This window comes from Glandiceps talaboti, chromosome 18, assembly GCF_964340395.1.
Source record: "Glandiceps talaboti chromosome 18, keGlaTala1.1, whole genome shotgun sequence".
Taxonomy (NCBI): Eukaryota; Metazoa; Hemichordata; class Enteropneusta; family Spengelidae; genus Glandiceps; species Glandiceps talaboti.
The window spans coordinates 19,113,607-19,131,493 of record NC_135566.1 but is presented as its reverse complement, the minus strand read 5'-3'; the positions used below and the strand labels follow the sequence as shown (position 1 = coordinate 19,131,493).

General features: G+C 38.2%; 1 protein-coding gene across 1 annotated transcript in view; it reads left to right on the top strand.

Annotated features, from left to right (window-relative positions):
• The first annotated feature begins 5,498 nt into the window (after positions 1–5,498).
• LOC144449798 (collagen alpha-1(XXVI) chain-like) overlaps positions 5,499–17,887 on the top strand; it is a 34,908-nt gene continuing 22,519 nt past the window's right edge. The window contains exon 1 of the mRNA XM_078140373.1: positions 5,499–5,595. Within this exon, the coding sequence (XP_077996499.1) occupies positions 5,522–5,595 (74 nt within the window). The 5' untranslated portion in view covers positions 5,499–5,521. The remainder of the gene's footprint in view (positions 5,596–17,887) is intronic.

Genomic DNA, 17,887 nt, shown 5'->3' with positions numbered 1-17,887 from the left:
TGCACGTGCCCAGTACGGTACTTTTGTCATTACAAGATGTAAAAGATGAGAAGAGGTTTCTCATTGTCTCTGTCATAAAAGATACATTTCAAGTTTTCATCGGCCATGCTTGATTGGCATAGCAATCCGTCACCCAGGCTCCGTCGTTAGGGGCGATGGTTTTCAGCGGCTCCTGCGCCCTCTATGGTGAATTGGTATACGTTGAGCAATCAACTTCTACTCTACCACTGAACTAGGCTGACATCCCATTGCTAACTTTATATAGTTTCGTATTTATTATATTTCAGATCTCTTTTGTCATTGCCACCAAAAAATCACGAAACGTTAGATAAGTATTGGTAGAAGAATTGTTTTCGATGTACGCGAATATATATGTATATATCAGTATGCGAAAATACAAGTTTTTGAAATTATTGACAGACCAATAACATCTGCTGTAATCGTAACGGTCGGTTACAAGTATAGCAGAAGTTATTGATTTTTCAATGCGTACACCAAAAGTTTCTATACAAAACTTTTTAAACACATATTTAACAGCTTGCAACGTACATTGACGATATATCATATGAACAATTATACTTAATTTTCCCTCCCACTCCCCCCCCCCCCGGTTGGCTTGTTCACTAGTGGTTTACAGTAGTAATATGGAAAACAAAATTTAATAATCAACTGGCTTTTCACGCCGACTCTAAACTTTTTTACTTATTCGAGAAAAATAATAATAAAATCAAGAAAATCGTGAAGTCTCGCAAGAAATAATGCGGAAACTGACATCAACTTAAACAGACAATATAAAACTGTTCTTCCAATCTGTAATGGCTGTACATCTGATAGGAAGAAATAAACAACACAGAGACCATTTGGAAAACAATAGAAAACCTGAACTAGCCACTCACACTCATAAAATTTTAAAAAAAATAAAAAATCTACCTACCCCACCTATTTTAAAATTGAATGTAACCGGAACCACATAATTTTTACGCCTAAACAGCGTACGCCAAAAGTTTCCATACAAAATATTAAATAAGTGTACCATTTAAAAAAGGAATGTCTCACGAGAGATTATCTTGTAAAATATAGTTGACTGGCAGAGCTATTTGACTCAGTAACATGTCCACAACATACACACTAGAATAATACTCTATATTCACAAAGTCCCTTCTATACAAACTTCACTTCCGAATCGTCATTTTAAGCTAGCGTTTGCCTTTTCTCAAACGTCCATCTTTCTTGTCATAGTGAACACTGGGGGCGCTATCCCGCTCGGCGGCCACATCGAACGTCTGTAAAAAAAACCTACTTGCAAATTAGAAACTGGCCTGGTGGTAAGTATGATATCAACTAGCTATTGACGTAATTTTAAAACTCTGAAATTCAAACTTCAAAGGATTCAAGATGTGTTTTATTTGAAGTTGTCTTATGGACATGGAAAAAGCATGATAACTCTCATAAACCGACGTTCACTTTTATTGACACGATGTTCTCATTGTAACCCCCCCCCCTCACCCATTTAATTAAAATTTCGTGGAGTGTTCTGTGAATCTTGATATACATTTTTAAATTTCTGTGTCAATCGTTATCTGACAAAATTATTAACGGTGATTTGTGTGAAAAAATCATATGAAACTTCACACAAATGAAAGACCAGTTGTATGTAAAGAGTGTGGTGAAAGGGCTCCATTGTAATAGCACTATGAAGGATCATGTTGAGGTTACACACAAATGAAAGACCATTTGTATGTAAAGATATTGGCAATGGTTTAATGAAAGAAGTAATTTGGAAGAACACATGAATATACACTAAAATGAAAACCCTTTGTATGTGAAGAATGTCGTAAAGTGACAGTCTGAAAAGATACACGAGGATACATAGAAATAATGGATATGAAGAACACATTGTATTTAATTAAAGTGACGATCTAAATGTACATATGGAGTGTCATACACATAGAAGGAAGGATACGTTTAATAGAAGGAAGGATACGTTTATGTAAATTGTAAAGAGTGGTGAAGTATTTATCAAAAAGTTGTGCTTTCAAAAGACGCATAGGAATCCAGAGTGAAAAATAAATATGTGCATAAAATACTTTTAAACAATTATTGGATAAAACACGAAGCATGAAGAATTTAGTTGGAGTTTCATATGTATCATTACAAAAATGATTTGGAAACATTATAACACAAAGTGAACCAATGGTTCATGGTACCGGTAAAGTCTGGCTATCCATCTCTATGTCTATCTTGTGAGTTATGCAAGTGGTTTTGGTATTAAATTGAACTTTACCTCTCTAACTACTGGGGATGTAATTTGGTAATGATTCTAAAAGTGTTAGTCTGCAAATTGTGAGAGTGTTTGAAATAAGACAAGTTATACATAGATTGTGTACTTTGTCATTTGTTAGATAATGATGTGAAGTGCCGTTAAGTTAAGGCATATGGAAGTGAAGAAAATAAGAAACTTTCCCAGCAATGAAAAATACACTTTGGGTTTATATGATAAAACAACACATAGACAATATTTTGCCACAATTCTTAAGTAGCCAATTATTAACAAGTGGAATATTACAATAAAATATTGATTATGCAAAATGACTCATTAAAGTCCAATGTGATTTGTTGTCATTCATTTAAATATCAAACATGTCTATCCGAAAATAATCATTAATAATTCATATTACTTATTAAAATCAGAAGGTACACAAACTAGCTTTATATACAAATGCTTTTTGCACATTATCAGTTCAGTAGTGATAAAGGGATGGTGTGATGTGGTGTGGTGTCTGTCTGTCTGTCTGTCCGTGTGTGTGTGTGTGTGTGTCTGTCAGTCTGTATGTATGTGTGTGTGTCTGTGTCTGTCTGTGTCTGTGTGTGTGTGCGTGCGTACGTGCGTGCGTGTTTGTGTGTGTGTGTGTGTGTGTGTGTGTGTGTGTGTGTGTGTGTGTGTTAACTCACCCCTTAAGCCTATCTGTACCGTGAGGAGTCGTGCACAGAACAGTACATGTTCCCCGTCAAATGAAGTATGAAGTATGAATAGTGAAATAGTGAACTGACAAGGTCCAAGTGTATGCTTTCGTAGTCTTCAGTGCGGATAGTTTGCAAGGATAGGAACAACAGTATATGTATCCAATTAACTCTAACTAAAGGTTGTTCAAATATCACGGTTCTTTACTTTACCGTGCACTAACATTCTTAAATACAACATATCGATACAAAAGACAGGTTTTCACAAACGGATGTGTAAAATAACTTTCAAAGTGAAGTATGTGTACATGTTAGTATTGAAAAAAACACGTCGTTGTACCCTTTGTGGCATTGTTGTAGAGGAGATTTGTCTTGTCTTATACAAGGTGACGTGAGAACGTTCATGGACAACCTTTAATTGGCTTACTGCCATAAATTCACAGTAGACAATTTGCGAAACACTTAAAAACTACTTACGTGACAAATGGGTTTCACGCTGTAGTTCTCGTGTCACGGCCAGTATATATTAGCATGTTTGAGATACATCCACATCCACACACACACACACACACACACACACACACACACACACACACACACACACACACACACACACACACACACAGACAGACAGAGAGAGAGAAGAGAGAGACAGAGAGCGAGAGAGCAGAGAGAAAGAGACAGACAGACAGACAGACAGACAGACAGACAGACCTGATAAACAGACAGACAGACAGACAGACAGACAGACAGACAGACAGACAGACAGACAGACAGACAGACAGACAGACAGACAGACAGACAGATTGACTAAATAACTGACTGACTGACTGACTGACTGACTGACTGACTGACTGACTGACTGACCGCTTCGAGCTAGCCTGGTACATTAACTTTTCTAATCGAATGATAATATTTAGAAATAAATGTAGTCAAAAAGTACATTATCGATCGTTACGCCTTCAAAGTATTTTAAGCCACAGCCAAGTCTCCGAAAGTTTCCATTCGTTCGGGCCCTCGTTTACTGATTTTCTCCAATTCACAAAACTGCACAACTGTACATAACGAATTATCATATCTGTAGCTTCTTCGCATTACCGCAATATCGATGACCGCAGCCGGTGTATCATCCTGGAATAGAATATTAGCTTACAAGTGACTGTGAAATCCTCTATAGTGCAGTGTGGGCTAGTATTTTTAATTGACTGGTGGGGGAGTTGAACATGGGTTTTCTCAAACTGACCCCCCAGCTCCGATGACCAAATAAAGCCAAAGCGACCCCCTCAGTAGTAAAGACCATATTTTCCAAAATGCCCCCCCCCCCACACACACCTCTATATTTTTTCATATCATGTTATAGTTCTTACTATAGTGATGTTACTATAACACCACATGGATATAATTGAATGTTGCTATTTATTAAGAGAATACATTATTTTTTAGTCAAAATGCAATAGTCGTTAGAAACGAGCGAGGACTTGTGACCATATCAATGTCGTAAACCATACGACTCTTTACGGCACCGACCAAAACGTACCAACGTCGTCGTCGACAATGGATCCATATGATCACATAAGTATATATCTTGAATACACTTTTACGATTGCAATTTACATGTATGTCATATTGAATGAATATTGTACACATTTTCTTGTCCAATTCATTAGAATTTGACTGAAATTCAACTAATCCAGTCCAATTGCCAACATATAGTTCGTCATTTCTTCAAGCATTATCTATCAAGTGCAGTATTGTTTATAGTTAGGTACCCCACACACCTCATAAAAACATGACCAGTTAAAATCCACCTGTCTTGAAAACGAAGACATTGGGCGCGAAGCCTGAGGCAGGTTAGGAAGTTGCCAACGAATGCGCCCTCTACGGTTAAGAATGTGTCTTGAACATTAACAACGTTAAATCAAATGGACTTTTTGTGACCTTCTACTTGATTGACCGCCGTTTACTATTGATCCAAATTCTTGGCGGTCAACTCCAAAGTGTAGTATTTTAGGGACACATCAATCACCCACCCTTGATCTGTCAGAATAGCCCTGTCAACGTCATGTTTGACCGACTGTTGAATATTGACAAGGCCAAGTTCAAGCTGGCTTATCACATATATATAAAGCTCACCAGTTTCTGAAAACTAGCATCACTTCATATTTGGTCGCTTCTTTATCATTTCAAAGTATGGGCTCATGTACCCAGCAGGTGTCATGAGGGCGCCCTGTTTTGTTATCGAGAACGGAGCCTGATTTTAATGGTCACATGATTTTGGTTTGTGTAGATCTGGTTGAAAACGAGACGGTGACTGAGTGGAACCGTGTATTGTTCGCAAGCACCCATAACCTGCAACACAACCTTTTACACGCACTTGTTTACGCGATTTAGCATTTATTGAAACGTTATACAGAGACCGAGGAACGAAGTTGCTCAACGCACCCAACGCCTCTCAGCCCAACTAGTACAGTGTTAGTGTTACCCAAGTACAGTACCCAACTTCGAGATACGCTCTCGAGGGTTCAACGTGACAATTATGGTCGTTCACCAGAAATCAACGATGTCGAAATTGTTCATTTTCGCGTTGCTTATAATAGAATGTTGCACACAGATAGAGGCCCTTGGACACAAAAGGTACGTATTCGTACTTTCTACATTATTTTTTTCCATCCGAGTGATACAATAGTAGAAAGAGATTGCGCTCCTATGCATTCGTTGACACGAAATGTATCTGTCTATTGTAATAAGTATATGTAACCAGTGTGTCAATTGCATGAATTGTCAAGCAGCGTGCGCGACCACCGTGACAGACACTGCGTTAATGCGAGACATGTCAGGGGTTGACGCTAGCGCTAAACCCCTCAGTGATAGCAAAGCGCAGTGCGAGTTGTTGTTGTACGGTCCTTTATCAGTCAGTGCATCAAATAGTGAACAATGTTATGTGCATTTAATAGGTCACAGACGTTTACATTTGGTTTGCACTAAATCATTGCGGTGACTCCAATACTGAACTTTTTGGAAACATTATTGACTAGTACATAAATGGTTGACCTAAAAACCCTGGCCTTGATACTAAGTTCAATGTGAATAATACAAAGCATAAACTACTTGAAGTCCAACCAGCACTACTTATCAATATATACATGTATACACTGCAGTCGCAGGCGTTTTCTTGTTCCCTCTCACTACAAACCCAACAGTTAAAAGTGAACGCACTGTGGCCATAAAACCATTGTTTTACTCCAACATCCGTCATTAACATTGAAAAAGACATCTTCAACCATCAAGTGTTATCCAGCTTCCTTCATTATAGTCATTGAATAGCTCTCTCCTTTGCCTTATTAAAAAACTCTCGAAATGTTGAATAAAGTGCTTTCATTTACTTTCCAATGTACTCAGTTACCTATTTATGTCTGTCTTGTGTCTGTGGAATGACAGTGTCATGTTAACAGGAACCATATATTTATTCACTCATTCATTTAATTCACCACATTGTCAATAAGTTTTCGACCCGTGTTCCCCCCTCAACGCTTGCCAATTTTTACACCTAACACAAATTAGTGGTGTTCACGTCTACCCATGCTTTCACTGGTCGGATTTGACAACATAACCGCAATATATGCTGATATTTTCTTACGTCATTATTCTGAGTATAGTTCGCGAACGCAAAACAATTTCGGATCACTGCTCCTATACAGTCTTTATAAGTTTCTGTTACCGGGCTTGCTGACTGGTATTTTAATCACAGAGAGGGCATGATCTTCAAGACGGATACCACTTCTTGGATTTCAAGGCAAGTAAACATTCAAGGCACGTCACGGTCTTGTGTATTGAATAATTAAATAACCACCACTGCCGGCAATTGTCAGAAGTGATTGCATGTTGTGAGTATTAGAAGTGACAACATTTCCACCATCCTTTTAGTGGCAGCCTTCGTTTTTTGATCGCTAAACTGCGAAATTCCAACAATTCTTCGGAAAGAAAAGAACCGACCTCGAAAATAGTAGCAGATATTTCATGCAAAGGGAATCTGTTTGCTCTTTCTATTCGCGTGTATACGGTAATGTGTTGTTTAAAAATCAAAGCTGTCACAGATCGAATTTTGTTTTATCTAGGAATTAGCTGAATCCTCGACCATGTCGCTATAACACGTAAACTCACAGTGAGCAAGTCGTGACCAACGCCTTTCGAGGTCTCAACAAGTACTACCGAATAAAAAAGCATTCGAAATTTATGAAGTGGTCATTAAAATCTGTAGCCATGGTAATATGTAGTCATGGTAATCTGTACATACGGTTTCAATCGGCTCACAACGTAATATCGTCAGTCACTCAGTGTATGTATCGTCGTAAATCACAGCTTCTTGTACGGCATCGTCCAAGACGTACGTTATTTTGCAGTGTCGCGGAAGAAATAACATCTCTAGATCTGTTTTGCGAGAATGAGTGTATGTAACAGTTTCTTATATAGTTATCAGCATATACCGGTTACATTTTTCGCTGAGCTTACTTTGCAAAATTATACTTTTCCGCATCTTCTAGTATTGTTTTTATTCATGAATGTGTGAGCTCTAAAACTCAATTAAAGTTCAAGAGATATGCTTCCCATTTTTTGATCCTAATTTGCAGACTTTCACTTTCAACTTGGAGAAAGTTGAAACCACTGAATAGTAACCCTCATTTAAATAAATTTACATATCTCAAGTACAAACTTCTGTTCACTTGACACTGGTGGGAAAATGTTGATAAAATTGGTGACGTCATTTCTAACTTTTAATTAGCATCTCTTAAACGTTGTGGTAAATAGGCTTGAATTGGAGCTATATGCCGTCGATGTGATATGATGCCATCATGGTATTCTATATAACTTATGTCGCCTCGAGGAATGAACACAACTAGGACTACTAGAAGTGGACCCAAACACTAATTTTACGCTCCATGAGATAGAGCCAACATAACTAATTAAAAGAAAACTTAGTTTGCCAGTCGAAATAATTTACAGCACTTGCAATACAGATGGAACCATTGGTATGACCTTTGACCCCTCTCCCGTCTCCTCAACTTAATGTCACGTGTGTCTGTCCATCTTGCAGCGTCTTCGCCTCTTTGTCATATCTCTATGTAACCGACTATTCATTTCCCGTACATACATACATACATACATACATACATACATACATACATACATGCATACATACATACATACATACACACATACATACATACACACATACATACATACACACATACACATACATACATACATACATACATACATACATACATACATACATACATACATACAAACATACATACATACATACATACATACATACATACATACATACATACATACATACATACATACATACATACAAACATACATACATACATACACACATACATACATACATCCATACATGCATGCATGCATACATACATACATACATACATACATACATACATACATACACACATACACATACATACATACATACATACATACATACATACATACACACACACATACATACATACATGCACACATGCATGCACACATGAATGCATGCATACATACATACATACATACATACATACATACATACATACATACATACATACATACATACATACATACATACATACACTGTCACAATATCACAGGGACATCTGATCAGATTAACCTCAAACTAAATGCATTGTTCTGTTCTCGTAAACCAATAGCACTGTTATCGAAATCCCATACAATTTGAATTTGGCCTAGTAGTACCAGTACCATTTTCGAACAAGAGTTCCTCAGCGTGCTGACGTTAACATCTTCCCCCACAGTCTATCACTGAGAAATATCTTTAATGTTATACATTGTAATACCTAAATGGAATACCATATAAACATTAACTTTGGAACAGCAAACATTACGCGCCCATCACCCAAGTATACAATAGTCAGCTCCTACCTACCCACCCGGTACCTCCACCCCGTCGGTTATCATAAACGTCTCCCTGATTTGACTTCGGATACCTTTCTATGTTTAAGTATTCCAAAAGCGTGACTATGAATCTTTTAGTCAGAGGAATTTTAGTCGATAATGTTTTTACTGGAAGAGTATGTAGGAATAGAGTTGACAAAGGGTAATGGTAAGGTAATACGCATTATATATCTGTTGATGTTTTCTTTTTTGTCTGTAACTCTTTTCTAGCTCTCGATTTTCATGGTTTTAGAATAGATGCCATTTTCGGAATTCTCGGTGCAGTACGCACGTAGTTCTTGAATTCCGAGCTTAGTTCACTTAGGAATCTCAACATTACAGATTACACAAACTTCGTTAAAAAGCCCGACCTCCTAAGACGTGTATGAGGTGACACGAAAAACCGTTACGCTCTCTCACCGTACTCATCGGATTTCAACGTATGATGTATCTAGCATGCAGCTGAAAGGGTTTCCCTGTCGACTATTCTGATTAGATTGTCCAACTTCCATTGTCTACAACTGTCAACAATTCTAAAGCAAAAGATAGAATTTCCTAAAGGATACGTACTTTGAAAACAAAGTCCTGTTCTAATATTTTGTCAACTGTTCAGGGTGGGTCGTTGTAATCTGACCTTCCTAATAGCACGTTACTTCATTCTGTGTTAGTATTTTAATTGCCGAATCCAGTGCCCAGTGGCACGATATGGATTTGACCACCTTTCACAACAATACAATTCCTACCACTTAAACAAGTTGATGTACGGACTAAGGCGGACACTTCTTTGTAAGCTTAAAATGCACTGCAGTGGTATCCACAGCATAGATGCACAAATAACCATGTTATCTCAGCGATGTTATTACAACATGTCAGTACAAGTGAACTTTGACAGTCACGCATAAGTATTATATCTTTAGAATCACATGAAGAACGCTGTATACCCAGGATAATTTATTGTTTGTTCGACCTGTATACTGCAAAATGGTATCAGGAACCCCCTCCCCCATGATGGGTCATCGACAATTGCCCCCTGTACACTATGTGTATATTATATATGAAAATACGGCTGTTGGGTTCACAAATGGGTACATAAATACATCATATTTTGTCAAGTTATAAATAAAGTGACGTCAGTGTTGAGTCAACGTGAGTGAGTATTTGAGTCAACGTGGCTAATAAAAGTTGTCCTTATCGACCCTACTGCAGTAATAAGTCGGCGATTGCTGATGAAACCTACAGAATTATCTAATTAATTATTTCGTAACATACATGAACAGAAATATATGGATGACTGAATAACAAAGAAAAACGCCTAGCACTCCTCTAGCACTTTGTACAGCTATCTATAATGAGTTAGTTTTTGTTACATAAAAGCTCAGATAAAAGAAATGAGAAAGGTTGCAATTTGTCTCTCTTTGATCTGGAATCATTCATGCTTCGTTCTGAGCAATTTACTACAAATCACTTGAAGAGCTGAGAGCGGCATTTCCCAATGGGTAAGCAATCCTGCCATTGTCTTCAACGTAATTACGAATACACAAACTGTTAATCTTTCAAAACCAGATTTACTGCCAATATCCCTGTGTATAGTTGTTATTCGTGTTCGCAATAGTTGTGTTGTATTGTACGCGATGGAATCTCAAACCACCACCACAACAACAACACCACCAAAACTCGCTGGTGTTACCAGTTGTTTACTGTGGGCACGGGGGATAAAAAAATGCTCTTTGAAAAGCGCGGCTTGGTCAGCCGTAGAAACAGTCAATATCTCCATACTTTTGGTCGGTTCAACGTCACCACATTTTTGGCATACAAATATCGAATCTCGTCTATGCTAACCATGCTTTAGATTCGACGACACGGAGGTCATATTACGTCATAAGTAGGACGGTAATAGGACAAGTGATAGGTAACGGTAAAACATAATATCATTTCCTCTCACCTCTTATAATTGGACGAACGACCTCGTTTTAATTTGTAACGCGTCATGCAATGCCTGCAAACCATTTCGTGCAGACTGTAAGGTGATCTTAAAATAACCAAACCAAATATTTTTTTTAAAAGAAGATACATTTGCACATCAATCCTTCACTGAAAAAACAAGAAATTGTGTTCAAGTATTTAAAACTCTTTTTTATTCGAAATAACTTTTTTTCGATGATTTTTATTGTGCAAATCTTGCATCTTGCAATTTTATGTGTGTTTTTGTGCCCAGCAGCTGCCTACTTCAAAGCTCCTACTTTACTATATATTACAATAATCCACTTGCTCTTTTTCCCATCCAAGTATTATATATAAACTGCCCTACCGGACTAAAGTAATTCACTTGCTATTACTCCGGCCGTACGTCGGAGTAACTGTACGGAGAAATGAAACAAATTGTTTGTAATATCCATGGCTAAGTTCTCTGCCACAAACCTACGCGCACGCGTGCTTCGAATATACATTCAGGACGTTTCTTTTGACAGAGGGTTCGAATTGACTCAACTGATGTTTATAGATACATATTATTAGCATCTTGTATAACCTGAACCCATCTTATCCCTTGGCTGCTATTAATAGCGGATAATTTCAAGCTCTCACCCCTCTTAAAATTTGAATAGGGTTTCAAAAGGACCCATTTCACTGTAAAAGGGAGCATTTGTCTGGGCAAGAGTTAATTTGTGCGTAAGTAGTTCTAAAACACACTAGTGAGAACGTGATCTTACGTAAGCAGATGAAGTAGATTTTTACAAGCGAGATTATGACATAAAACAGAAATAATTGTATCTTCTTTGAGTAAACTAGACAACACAGTATCCTTGGGTATTGACTGTGGGACCAGAAAAGGGATGAATGCACTAATGCGTTAGGATGGAAATCTTCAAGGGGATGTTTTACCAAAAAAACATTCATTCTCCAGCTCTATGTGTGTGACGTCATGTAAAGTTAAACATTTTGTAGAAAAAGGAGTGAAAGTGTTTCCGGTTGATGTGTTACGGATGACGGTGTGTGAAAGTGTACCTAGCTACTTTGACCGAAATAACCATGACGTAAGATACCACTATCTCTGCCCGTCGGCGAAATGCTGTTAAGGGGAATTGTTCGCTCAGGTACACGGACTGATGAAAGTGTCTGGTCCAATCCGATCAAAAATGTTTACAATGATGGGTCAATAAGTAGACGAAACGACAAATGTTAGTTTTGTTTTTCTGGAAAGCGAAAACAATGTCCATAGGGTTCTTTGAAAGGGTCGCGAGTGTTTGTTCTTTGTGAGTCGGTGCTTTTCTTGAGATTACTCCGAACAGGTGGGTAATGGAAACACTTGGTGTACATATTGGTTGTTTGATAAGACTGGCAAAGGCTTGCTGATCTTAATGTCTACTTGTTGAGTCTGGAAACAAACCAATATTGACCAATTTACAATTCTATCGCTATTTTCTTAGCGGCCATATCTTTGTTATCTTTGTCGTCATTGCCATTAGGATTGGTGTCAGTCTGTGGCAATAGTATAAACAACGCCATCACTTCATTCGCTTCCTTAACACGACTGCTACTCCCCCTTTCCCTTCCTCCTTGCAATTATGATGATCCTTATTATCTTCGTCGTCACAACCACCGCCATCACCGCGGCGGCCACCACCACCACCGCCACCACCACCACCACCGCCACCACCACCACCACCACCACCACCAGCAAGACCACCACCACCACCACCACCACCACCACCACCACCACCACCACCACCACCACCACCACCACCACCACCACCACCGCCAGCTTCTTCTTGGTTTTGTTCTTCCTTCTTCTCTTAGCTCTCTTCGTTTTACTCCACCCTTTCTCATAATCTTCTTACCACTCTATCATCATCATCATCATCATCATCATCATCATCATCATCATCATCATCACCACCACCACCACCACCACCACCACCACCAACGTCACCGTCCTTGCCGACACGATATTAGCTATCGTTCAATGTGGTTGTTGCCCCTACACGTACATTATGATAATATTGTAAACATCGTGTAGAAACAATTTCAATCGCTGTTTCCCCGTACTCTTCACATGACATTTGTTTTTGGAAATGGACAGGTGATAGACAGAAATACTTCCACCAGTTCTGTGAATCTCTAATATCAGTCAAACATAGTATTTTTGTTCCAAAGATATATTCCTCCCCACAAAATCCATGGTGTCAATCATGTTTGCTATAGTTTTCACAAAAAATGAATATTTCTTCTGCCAGTTAAACTTTAACTTGAAGCAAGCCAAACTACTAGATCACCATGTCTTTGACAGGCAGGTAAAAATGCGATTACTTGGCTCCAGTGTGAGATTTTAGTAATGGCACTCCTTAGTGTTAGTAGCTTTGCACTAATACCAACTAATACGGAACCCTTTCTTTTGAAATGGGGATAAGTGCTGCGAAGTCCGTTTTAACAAAAAATACCTTCTATCTTGAGAATGGAGGGGTCAAGGGAATACATATAGTAAATGTCCCTTTCTCTACGAACAAAAATAGTTAGGACGTTGTCAAAATAGTGAATGTAACATGAAGAAAGCCGCTCTAATCCTTGGTCAAATATTTTTTAGAAGTTTTATGTATTGAAAGTTCCGTTGAAATGAATTCCATTGTTACTGTACCTGCCGCTAAGAAGTAGTCACCAGGCGTACCACTAGAGGTCGACTTTTCCTTCAACTATCTTTTTTGGAAAATGACTTAATATGGAATAATAACACGTGTATTCTTCGCTAAAGCTGTTGTTCCATTTGTTTACTAGGACGACCTTTTAAAATCTTTTATTTTGTACCATTCGACACACTGTACTTATAATAGTGCTAGGGATTAATAACCAAAATAGACACACGTGAACTTGAATAATGAGCAAGACTTAAAAAAACGCAAAGTGCTATGTTAAACTCCAAACATCTTGACCAAGTTTACGAACAATGGTTGCTAGTGGCGGTTATATACAATGTATAGTTGTGGAAGACTGTGGTCCTGTGTCTTTCAGGCGTCTCAAATATGATAACACACCGTAAAATAGTGACAGTCCTTTGTTATAATAAATCCATGAAATTTAAGGTTGAGAATCGAATCAAAAGATAACCACACAGGTCAAACCACTGTCAGTTCAAGCTTATTAAAGAGACAGGTGAAGGTATGTGCGATCAATTACGGCCCCGTCTATCATCATCTTACGATAGGGGCCCAGACAAAAAAATACTAGCGTGGGGTCATACTACAACTGAACAAGGTCATTTTGTAAAGAACGGGGAACTGAATAAGAACGTCAACTGCCCTGTTTTACTTTTGAAAACAAACATTCAGTGGCACTTCCCCCGCACTGTGTTCACCGGGTCAAAAGGCCAAACAGGGTCATTTGACATGATGATAATAGAACGAGGCATTAAGACGTTATCTCTATTAATCTGCACTCGACATTTCAGAATTAAATTGACGAACGATTTTAAAGGTGTCACAGTTTACTCTGTAATCAATACATTTTCTAAACTGAATTATTTTGGTGCATATATGTTTAGCAATGTATGCAAACAACGCATCATCACACCAATTCTCCACGGATACATTTATAGAGTGATAAACGTATGACTGTTACGAGCAACTTCTAGACTATCAACAGTTCCCCGTGACTTTACATCTTGCTATCAATGGTATATTAACACATGCGCATGATCTAAAAGTGAGGGCGACTTAGCGTAAGGAATAGCTTTAAAAAGTTGATGCTTTCCAAGAATAATGAAATGAAGGGTAATAAGGTAAGATGTAACAGTGGGACTTGATAAATTCTGACGTTTATTTTTTTGTGATTCTTTTTTTCATATTTATCTCAAATGGAACAATCATTGATTAACAGTCTAGGCAACTACTCAAGTTCTACCATTTCTATATTTGGAATAATTAATCCCCGGATGTAGGCATTAACCGCTGAAGTACATCAGTTTTACTTCTTGGCATAATTGCAGGGTTATCGGCACATGTAACAATTTCAGTGACATAATGTGATACGTGTGTAGAATCTTTCAGGGAAACCGTCGCGTCGCACGACTATTTCATGATAGCCATTGACGTCACCATGCATATGGTGTATCTTGTACGTACGTCATGAACGAAGGGGCACAGTCACATTAAAATATACCTGTCAAGATATATAGAATGTTCAAAAAAAACATTTCTGAGGTAATTTTCTTATTTGCTGCAAAGGCATGTATGCAATATTGTAACACCTAAATACGTGCAGGTACGTGAGTTTCTTTGTTTATTTGGCGAAGAAAGTGTCAACATCTCTTGGTATATTTAGTGTTTCAGTTGCTGGTTTGAATATTTACCAAACGTGAGAATTTATTATCAAAGAGGTCGTATTTGTGACAATTTGGTCATCATTTTTAAATAAACAGAAAGAGGCATCGTAAGGTTGTTTCTTGAGAACAGTCCGTGTATACAAATACTCCACATTGGCCGATGAAAAGTTCATTCCGCGCCTCCTTTTTAGCGATGGAAATGTTCTTATACAAATCCGTTAATGTTCCATCGGTTTAAGAGTATCGCAAGAAAGTCATAATGATAAGTCTCGAGGGTTGTTAAACATTAGCAAATTCCTTTTGAGTTTGACACGAAGAACCTGTCGACGGAGCATTGTCCGTAAATGCCAATACTCAGAGACATAAAACTGTCTTTGTTTAGAAATTGTGGAGTCATGTGTGTACAGGTTATGGTGGTCAGAGGTACAATATAGGTTTATGGTTCATAGATGAAACTATTCCCCAGAATAGGTGTACTAGTTGTATTGATTGAGAAGTGTGGACAGACACACAGAGAATTAATTTCTACGAGAACTTCTAGAGAAGTACATACCTTCCGAGAAACCTCAATGTGGTGAAGCCTATATTAATCTTAAACCACTACTACATTGTATAGTGGTCTGAGATATACTGCAGTCCTGACCCTCCGTACAAAAACTTCATTTAACTTTGATACGAGGAAACTTTATGTTAGATTGGGTATGATGTAGTATACATTCCTTTAACATGGAAGATTGGATCAGTCACTGTCTGAAATTATTTTTCACAAAAATAGTGTAAGTTTAAATCAGTAGTCAACAACATTTCCTCACTTTAACTTTATCTTCAAAGCAAACTACAATGGACTTGCAGACTTTAATCAGATAAATGAATATGGACATCATGGGGTGATGGAAATTTCAAGTGTAGATTTGCAAGGAAAGAACCGTTTAAAGAGTTGTACAATATGTTGATAAGATTGATATAAAATCTCTGATGGAGTCCAAAATGTTTATGCCTGTATGTTTATCCCATGATATTTATAGACGGTGTGCCAATAATTTACCCGACCTCGTTATTCTCAGCTTGGCAAGGGAGTCAAGTCGATATTTTCTATATGACTTCAGAGACTCCGAAATACGGAATCCATCAATAACAACGGATGGCAATGTGCCAACTAAAACTTTATCATTCGGGTTACATCTGGAGCAGCTGGTGGCATTCAGACACGCGTTTCTTGATAAGACGATGACTGTCTGGAAACAGACAATGGTCATAAAACCATGTACCAACTAAATATATCAATGAGTTTTTATCTCCCAAATTAAAACATTGTTATAGAAGCCACCCAAACAATATGACATCATGTGTTAAATGTCGAGTACATTCTTAAAAGAATTGAATACATATCTCCTTAGGTGAGCCAGGTTCGTGTAAATGTTCACAAAGTTTTGCTGATAACAAATCCTATGGACCGAACTTGAAATGTCACTGTTTTCCCCACCACCACCACCACCACCACCACCACCACCACCATCACCGCCGCCGCCGCCGCCAACAACACCACACCACATCATCATCATCATCATCATCATCATCATCATCATCATCATCATCATCATCATCATCATCAATAACAACAACAACAACAACAACAACAACAACAACAACAACAACACTAGTTCTTGTTGAATTGTTTCAATTGACCGCACCATAACAATTGCCTCTTTTCGTCCTCTTCATATCCCCTGTATGTATATTTTATTTATGTATGTTCTTTGAAGAATGAAACTTGGTCTTATTATCTGGTGATATAAATTAATTTACAACAACAACAACAACAACAACAACAACAACAACAAAAACAACAAAAACAACAAAAACAACAACAACAACAACTACTACTACTACATCATCGCGATAACCGCACCACCACCACTAGTCCACCATTACTACAACCATAACCACCACCCTCACCCGCATCACCACTACCACTACTACTACCACCACCACCACCATCACTAGTCCACCATTACTACCACCACAACCACCACCACAATGACCACCGCTACTACCACCAGCACTTCTAGTCCACTAGTCCACCATTACTACCACAACAACCACCACCACCACCACAACTAGTCCACCATAACTACCACCACCACCTGCACCACCACCACCACCACCACCATTACTACCACTAGTCCTCCACCACCTCCACAATCATCACCAAATGAAAACGATAATAAATCACATTGGCTTGATCCAGTGTAATTCACGACACACTCATTCTTTGTGCATTCTTTATGTCATGGAACTGGTATGTTGTCAATCACACAAAATTAATTTCCGGACCGCTCCAAAAGATGTTCATTGGACTCTTTGATCTCAATCAAGCTGAAAGTCTGCTGTCGAAAGTTTGACGTAGGAAGAATTGTCCCGAAGGCTTGGAAGATCAACACTCAAGTAGTATGAAATCGAACTGCCAAAACGCGTACGCTCTGCTAACTTTGTATAGTGTTGTTGGTATTGGCAGGGCTCGAGTAACCACTCCAAACGTTGTGGTGTTACGGGGGCATAACAAACATTTTATGGGTGAAAAATGAGAGTACAACACTCTAAACCAATTGGTGATGAAGCATACTTTGATCGTTAACTCAGATTAGTATT